We start from the raw sequence: 8,952 nt of genomic DNA on the forward strand, positions 1-8,952 counted from the left end.
TTCCCGCCCCCCGCCCCCCCGCCTTTTTTAAACGTAAAACTTACATACAGTGAATTATACTAATCTTTACTGAACGGCTTGATGAATTTTGTATATACTTACAACCAGCAGTCAGATCAAAATAGAAAACATTTCTAACATGACAGAATTTCTTAGTATTTATATACCCCTTTTGGGCTTCCCTGATGGCTCAGATGGTAAAGAATCTGCCTGCAGTGGGGGAGACCTGGGTTCAATCCCTGGGTCGGGAAGGTCCCTTGGGGGAGGGCATGGCAACCCCCTCCAGTATTCTTGCCCGGAGAATTCCCATGGATGGAGGAGCCTGGCAGGCTACAATTCATGGGGTTGCAAAGAGTTGGACATGACTGAGCGACTAAGCACACACACATACACATATATACCATACCCCTTTGAGAATCTGATCCAAATTGATTTTTCTTCCAGAAAAAGTGCACACACAAGTAATGTATAAAATTTTTCTATATAATTTCAGTAGGGTTCCAGGACTTCTCAAAGCTTGTCTGTGGACTGATTGGGAATTTATAGACTATAGGATAAGAAGCCATATGGATCCCATCTGCCCTAAATTACGAAGAAATGTAAGTGTTGTGGGTAGGAGTATAGATTCTGGAGCCAGATTCTCTGAGTTTAAATTCAAGTTGAGTCTCACTAGCTGTGTGACCTTGGGTAAATTACTTAACTTTGTGCCTCAATTTTCTCATCTGTATATAATGGGGATAATAGTGGTTTCTATTTCACAGAATTGTCATGAGGATTAAATGAGCTTACAACAATGGCTGGCACATAGTAAGGGATATATAAATGGTTGGGCCAAAGACTTGAATTACTGTGATATTGAATGGTTTGCTTTGGAAACAAACCAAGATCATTCTATTGTTTTTGAGGTTGCACCCAAGTACTGCATTTTGGACTCTTTTGTTGATTATGAGGCCTTCTTGATTTCTTCTATGGCATTCTTGCCCACAGTAGTAGATATAATGGTCATCTGAATTAAATTCGCCCTCTCCCGTCCATTTTAGTTCACTGGTTCCTAAGATGTTTGTGTTTACTCTTTGCCATCTCCTGCTTGACCACATCCAGTTTACCTTGATTCATGGACCTAGCATTCCACGTTCCTATGCAATACTGTTCTTTACAACATTGGATTTTACTTTCATCACCAGACACATCCACAACTGAGTGTTGTTTCCACTTTGGCCCAGCTGCTTCATTCTTTCTGAAGCTATTAGTAGTTGTCCTCCCTAGTAGCGTATTGGATACCTTCCGACCTGGGGGACTCATCTTTTGGTGTGATATCTTTTTTGCCTCTTTATACAATTCATAGGGTTCTCAGTGGCAGGTATACTGTGGTAGTTTGCTTTTCTTTCCTCCACTGGATCACGTTTTGTCAGAACTCTCCACTATGACCCATCCGTCTTACATGGCTCTGTGTGCATGACTCAGCTTCATTGAGGTACGAAAGCCCTTTCACCAAGAGAAGACAGTGATCCATGAAGGGTTTTACCTATTAGCAGTTACTTTTATTACTTTGTATTATACTTTTCTTCTCTTTTGCATTTTCTATGAAGCCTAAAAGGGCTTCACTGGCGTTCCTTTGATCCAGGGAATAAAATGTCAAGATTCTGTATTATAAGCTTTTGCTTTCTCCTTTTGATTAACCAGTTCTTCCTGTAAGAAGGTAATTGGAGCTTTCTCTTATGTCCTCTTCCTTATAGTTGTATCATAAAGGATTTTGCCTTCTTTTTTCCAGCCCTCCTCCCCCCAAAAACATAACTTAAACCATTGCTACTCATGCTTTTCCTGCCAAGAAGTTTCCTACTTAAAGGTATTCTGGGGTTGTTGGTGAGTAGATAATAGAGGTTAGGGAAGAATATTGATATCAGGGTTCGGTAGCTAGGCGAGAAGGGTAGTTTCTACCTAGGGAAGGCTAGGTAAGAAAAGTTGCTTATGAGCTAGTGATTAATACCTTTCACACCAAAATTCATACTTGGAGACAACAAATATAATGTAAATATACTTTTATACCAATATCTTCTATACCTTGGTTCAATTCTAATATGAAAAAAGTGTAAGTCAAGTTCTTTTAAGTAAACAAAAATGATTGTTCTTTTTATAGTACGGTGTATGATGTATGGGTTTGGAGATGACCAGAATCCTTATACTGAATCAGTAGATATTCTTGAAGACCTTGTCATAGAGTTCATCACTGAAATGGTAAGACTTTTTTTTTTAACTGGCCTCAGTTAACTGAGGAGTGGATTTGAAATTCTAACTTTTAGAATAGAACTGTGACATTCTTTTGAAAAACTATTCATTTGAGTCCCTGTTTTGTGGAAGTGTCTGGTTACCGTTTATCATTAAGGATGGAGGGAGATATATATGCATGTATATGGGTATATGGAGTTTGGCTGTGTTCAGTTCCTGTGAATTTTTACCCTTTGTTTTGGATTATTTCCTTCATAAAGAATAATAGAAGTAAAATTACTGGGTCAGAGAGTATGCATTTTTAAAAATCTTTTTCTGCTTATAAAAGTAATATTAAATTTAGAAAGTATTAAAGAGTGCCCAGAAAAAAATAAAAAGCTATAACCCTTCTACCAAGGGATAACTGATGCTGAGATTTTTGTGAATATTCTTTTGTCTTTTTACACATATTTTAAAACTTTACAAAATTGAAATCATGTAGTACATACAGTCATAGAGCCTGCTTTCTCACTTGGGTAAGTCTACCACGTTTCTGTGTGTCACTGCATAATACTTTTAATATTTTTGATGGCTTCACAATATTAATTGGCTAGATGTACTCAAATTTGTTAAGTGCCTTATTAAATATTTAGTTTCTTTTTTTTCAGTCATTAGAAATAATGCTGCAAGGAGTTTTTGGTTTTACACAGTATGACTATGTAATGGTAGGGGATGAGATTTGTCTAAAGGAAAGCCATCAATATTTATTAGCTACCAAGATGGACACAAAGTTTAAATGAAGTGGGTGGTTACAGAGAAATTACAAAATCATTTTATACAAATGAAGATCAACTATGTGTATCAAAATACAAAAAGAAACATCAATGGATTTGATAGTTTTAATGTCTTTAGTGTAAAAAATGTCTATATAGCACTGAAACATTGCTAATAATGGTAGAAAGTGGACAAAGAACATTAATAGAAAGACAATTCACAAATGAATAGCTATAATAATTAGAAGAGAAGGCTTCAAACTCATTAGCATTGTAATTAAAAAAATAAAACGTTAGATTTTTGAAAAATTAATTGAATTTAATATGTTTCTTTGTAATAGACTCATAAGGCAATGTCAATTGGAAGACAAGGTCGGGTACAAGTTGAAGATATCGTCTTCTTGATTCGAAAGGACCCAAGAAAGTTTGCTAGGGTTAAAGATCTGCTTACTATGAATGAAGAATTGAAACGCGCTAGAAAAGCATTTGATGAAGCAAACTATGGATCTTGACACCTTTTGTACTTTCTGAAGCTTCATTATCTTCTGGAGAAACCATACTTAATAACTGTATTTTCCACAGTAAGGCCCTGGTACCTAACCATGTGAATGAAAAATGGAGAACCACAAAGTTTTCAGGCTTTATTTTCATGTTTTCAATTTTAGAGTGATATATGAGCCTTTAATTACCTGCCATTATATTACCCTACTTGAATTACATATTAGATTTTAATGACCACATGTAAGTCAAAGTACCTTTGGTTTGCAAACCATTTAGTTTCTTCTGACTCTTGACCCTCTCAATGATGAATTAATATTTATGTATATTTGTGCCATTGTAGGTTGTACTGTAGCTGTTTAATATGTGAAATCTAAATGGCACCTTTGGCTTTGATAGCTAAGATGTGTTTCATATATTTCTAAAGCTTTTAGACCAAAGTAGTGTAAGTTATTAAAAGATGGTGAACTGGTTTGTGTTTCTTTTAAGGAGAAAACAATATTAGAAAATACAGCGTTTTGTAGGAGTGTTTATTTGTCTTAAGATGATTTGTTTTAGTACTCTTCTTTAGATAAGAGTAATTTTTTTATTTTTTGAGAAACTAAGCATTTCCTATGAATGGTTCTGTGTTGGAAGACATACTGGATTAAAAATCTTTGGGGTGTATACTATACTGTTTGTCAGATTTTAAAAGAACTCATTTTCCCAGGTCAGATTAAAACTTCTGAAAGTGCTTTCAGTAGCAGGAATGGCATTGCTGAAAAGTTGATGGCAGGTAAGCATTTGGGGTAGTGTTTTATTAACATATTTGTTAGTATTTATTTATTCTGAAAATGCATACTTGACTAAAACCATGTGTGGCTATGGAAACCACTTCTGTAGTTCACAAGTTTTGTGTGTATTTAGCTCATTGTATTATTCTTGCACTTAGCTGAAAGTAAGGATTAAAATTGCATTTAAAGGGATCACTGGATATTACTCTTTGTGAAACTGAATGTTTTGTGTGCTGCTTATAAGCATTATCTATGAATCAGTACTTAGGAAGATTTCACTTTCTTAACCTATCAATATAGAGAATAAAGTATGAAAAATTAAAAGGATTACTGCTTGAGTTTGACTATATGATTTATCAGCTTTTCTCTCCCTTATAATTCACTAAAAACTTTTTTTCTGTATTCTTGTAATGCTCCTGAATTGATTGTGAGATTCAAGATACCTGGGCTGATATTTTTATTTGAAAAAGCAAAAACCAGTTAAAAACCTACTTTAAACTGAAATCAAGATTGAGCGTGGAATAATAAAAGATCAGTATATTACTATTTTTGCTAGTCAGAGTCTGCTTGACCCGGAAGAAGGACCTTGTGGTAACCTGCCATAGGGGAGTTATACTGGGTGCCTGTATTAGTCAACTTGGGCTCCCATAACAAAAATGTCAGACTGAGTAGCTGGCTTAAACAATGGAAATTTATGTTTTCACAGTTCTGCAGACTGGAAGTCTTGAGATCAGGGTGCCAACAGGTCAGGTACTGGTAAGGAGTCTTCCTGGACTGCAGATAGCTGCCTTCTCCCTGTGCTCACATGGCTGAGAGACACCTCTGTTGTTTCTCCCTGTTATAAGGCCACCAGTTCTGTGGGATAAAGGTTCTATCCTTCTGACCTCACTTAACCTTAATCACCACATTAAAAGTCCTTTCTTCAGGATAGTCATTTGGGGATTCAGTTCAGTTAAGTTGCTCAGTTGTGTCTGACTCTTTGCCACTCCATGAACCACAGCATGCCAGGCCTTTCTTTCCATCACTAACTCCCAGAGTTTACCCAAACCCATGTCTATCGAGTCAGTGATGCCATCCAACCATCTCATCTTCTGTTGTCTCCTTCTCCTGCCCTCAATCTTTCCCAGCATCAGGGTCTTTTCAAATGAGTCAGCCCTTCACATCAGGTGGCCAAAGTATTGGAGTTTCAGCTTCAACATCAGTCCTTCCAATGAAGACTCAGCACTGATCTCCTTTAGGATGGACTGGTTGGATCTCCTTGCAGTCCAAGAGACTCTCAAGAGTCTTCTCCAACACCACAGTTCAAAAGCATCAATTATTTGGCGCTCAGCTTGCTTTATAGTCCAACTCTCATATCCATACATGACTACTGGAAAAACCATAGCCTTGACTAGACGGACCTTAGTGGACAAAGTAATGTCTGACTCTTTGCTACCTCATGAACCACAGCATGCCAGGCCTTTTTAATATGCTGTTTAGGTTGGTCATAACTTTCCTTCCAAGGAATAAGCGTCCTTTAATTTCATGGCTGCAGTCACCATCTGTAGTGATTTTGGAACCCAGAAAAATAAAGTTAGACACTGTTTCCCCATCTAATTGCCATGAAGTGATGGGACCGGATGCCATGATCTTCGTTTTCTGAATGTTGAGTTTTAAGCCAACTTTTCACTCTCCTCTCACTTTCATCAAGAGGCTCTTTAATTCTTCTTCACCTTCTGCCATAAGGGTGGTATCATCTGCATATCTGAGGTTATTGATATTTCTCCCGGCAACCTTGATTCCAGCTTGTGCTTCTTCCAGCCCAGCGTTTCTCATGATGTACAATGCATATAAGTTAAATAAGCAGGGTGACAATACACAGCCTTAACGTACTCCTTTTCCTATTTGGAAGCAGTCTGTTGTTCCATGTCCAGTTCTAACTGTTGCTTCCTGACCTGCATGTCTTACTATTTTGCTAATGACCCTGGCATTAAGAAATTTTTTGAGAATTGTATTAAAACTTTTTAGGTTGTGAGTGTTAGGACTTAAAAATAACATAAGCAGAAAAAACAATTTATTGGCTTATCCAATTGAAAGGAGAGAAAAAAAGGATGGAGTTGACTTCATTTTTCACTGGATCTAAAAGCTTGAAGAGAATCATGACTCTGCCCATCTTTATCCTAGTTTTGGTTTTACTCTCTTAGGAGCCTCAGTGTATCAAGGAATAAGATAGCTAGCAGTTCTAGGGCTCCATCCGTACAACTCCTGATCAAGAGAGTACTTTACTTCCAAATACCGAAGATTTCAAGCAAAGGGTGTGGCTGTCCTGGCTTTGGTCATTATTCTTCGGCTAGGAAGAAGTTGTGTTATAGCCTGGATCTCATGCCCTACCTCCTTGTGAAGAAGGGCTTAGAGTGGGGCTGGGAGCTCGGTACTGCTATTAGCAAGAAAGGGAAAGAGAGATTGGGCAGATAGACATAACAAGTGTGCACTGACTTGATTCATGAGCTTGCTTATTAACTGAATTCTAACAGTAAGGTGTTGTGGCTCTTTTTCAGTATATAGAGCTGCACTGTGTAATATGGTAGCCACTAGCCATAGGGGCTGTTTAGTCAATTAAAATTGAAATTAAAATTACTCAGTTAGGAGAAGGAAATGGCAACCCTCTCCAGTATTCCTGTCTGGGAAATCCCATGGACAGAGGAGCTTGGTGGGCTACAGTCCATGGGGTTGCAAAGAGATGTGACTTAAGTGATTGAACAGCAGTAGCAGCAAGCCTTTAACAGCTCACTCACAGTTCATGCCACATGCAGATGTGCATTTAATGTTTTGATGAAAAAGGCAAAAAAAAAAAATCTGTTGCACTACTTATATTTCAAATGCTCAATAGCCCCATGGCTAGTGGCTACTGCACTGAACAGTGCTAATACATTTCATTACAGACAAATTTGGATAGTGCTGACCTATAGCATCCTGGTGCACTCTCCTAAGTTAATTTACTTTTTTTTTGTTTTTTGTTTTTTTAAATTTACTATGAAAAACCTCAAGCATATACAAAATAGTATCTTGAGCCCTGAGCTTCAGCAGTTAACCAATCTAATGTAATATCTTATCTTCTGGGAGGGGCAGTGTTATTTTAAAGCAAATCACAGGTACTATTGTGTCATTTCATGTATAAGTACTCCAGTATGTTTCTCTAAAAGGCTAAAAAAGCTGAAATACTGTTACCATACCCTAATAAAAATTAGCCTTAATTCCTCAATATTCCAACTCATGCCCAATCAATCCCTGTTTAACTCTCCTCATTTGTCTCAAAATAGCTTTCAGTTTTATTAGTTTCCTATTGCTGCTGTAACAAGTTACTGCAAATACAGTGACAAGACAAATTCATTATCTTTGCAGCTTTCAAGGTCAGAAGTGTTTGACGTGGTCTTTACTGGGCTAAAATCAAAGTACCAGTGTGGCTGCGTTCCTTTCTGGATGTCTTAGAAGAGAATCTGTTCACTTGCCTTTTCCAGCTTTTAGAGGCTACATTCCTTGACTTACCATCTTCTTCCATCTTCAAAGCTAGTAATGTTGCATCTCTCTGAACCTTCTTCCATCGTCGTAGCTCCTCTAACCCCCAGCTGGGAAAGATTTTCTGCTTTCAAGGACCCATGTGATTATATTGGACCCACCTGGAGAGACCAGGCTGCTCTCCTTATTTCAAGGCCTTGATCACAGCAAAATCCCTTTTACCGTGCAACATTCCCAGATTCTGAGGATTAGCACATGGACATCTTTGGGGGGCTGTTACTCTGCCTACCACAGATTCTTAGTAACAGGATCTAAACAGGGTGTCACACATTCCATTTGGTGAGTATGTCTAAATTTCTTTTAATCTCTAATAGCTCCCCTCCCCATTTTCTTTAACGTGAAGCTCTTTAAAAAGAATTCATACCTTTTTTTTAAGCGAGCATGTTTATTAGTTGCTCAAGTAGAGTGTCGGAGAGTTAGCTATGATTCGCTTGAAATTGTTGGTTTTACTGTAACCTGGTTTCTTTAGGTAAAAACTGAAATATTAATTCTAAGTGTAGAAATTTTAAAATGAGGGAAATAGTTCACTTGGCCTCTCTCCACAGTGGAGAGAGGTGCTGTCTGGAGAGTCATTTGGCTGCTTCCCAAGAGGCCTCAGGAGGTTACCTGGGAGAATGTATTGTAGCTGAGTTTGATTTGCAGCATGGCAGGCTTGGAAACTGATTTCATCAGCAAATAGCACATCCATCTCTTGGGGTGACTCAGACTCAAAGAAACCAAATTCATAAGACCATCGTTTGTAAATGGATGCTAATTTACAGATCTAATGTAAAGCTTGCATTGTGTGGCCAACAAATTCCCTTCTCTAGGCAGTGGGAAACATTAATTATGAGGGTGAACCAGAATTTGGGGAGTTACATGAATGCTTTACCTAGAGCATCTGGTAAGATAAGGTTAGGGCTGATATAGAAACATGGAAAAATGGCTCCCCAGGGCTTGAAGCAATACAGAGGGGGTATGTTGCCTGGGATCTACCTTTAAGACTGCCTTATGGGACTTCCTTGGTGGTCCAGTGGTTAAGACTATGTATTCCGATGCAGTGCCTTCAAACCCTGGTTGGGGAGCTGAAATCTGACATGCCTCCCAGCCAAAAACCAAAACATAAAACAATGTTGTAACAAATTCAATAAAGACTTTAAAAATGGTGC

The 8,952-nt window shown here is 37.9% G+C and overlaps 1 protein-coding gene across 1 annotated transcript in view; it reads left to right on the plus strand.

The window, feature by feature from the left end:
- The window catches only part of TAF13 (TAF13 RNA polymerase II, TATA box binding protein (TBP)-associated factor, 18kDa), an 8,123-nt gene extending 3,547 nt beyond the window's left edge, over positions 1-4,576 (plus strand). The window contains exons 3-4 of the mRNA XM_010830926.1: positions 2,138-2,235; positions 3,320-4,576. Coding sequence (XP_010829228.1) covers positions 2,138-2,235; positions 3,320-3,490 — 269 coding nt within the window. The 3' untranslated portion in view covers positions 3,491-4,576. The remainder of the gene's footprint in view (positions 1-2,137; positions 2,236-3,319) is intronic.
- Positions 4,577-8,952: the final 4,376 nt, after the last annotated feature.

The sequence above is a fragment of the Bison bison genome, unplaced genomic scaffold, assembly GCF_000754665.1.
Source record: "Bison bison bison isolate TAMUID 2011002044 unplaced genomic scaffold, Bison_UMD1.0 scf7180017864519, whole genome shotgun sequence".
Classification (NCBI taxonomy): Eukaryota; Metazoa; Chordata; class Mammalia; order Artiodactyla; family Bovidae; genus Bison; species Bison bison.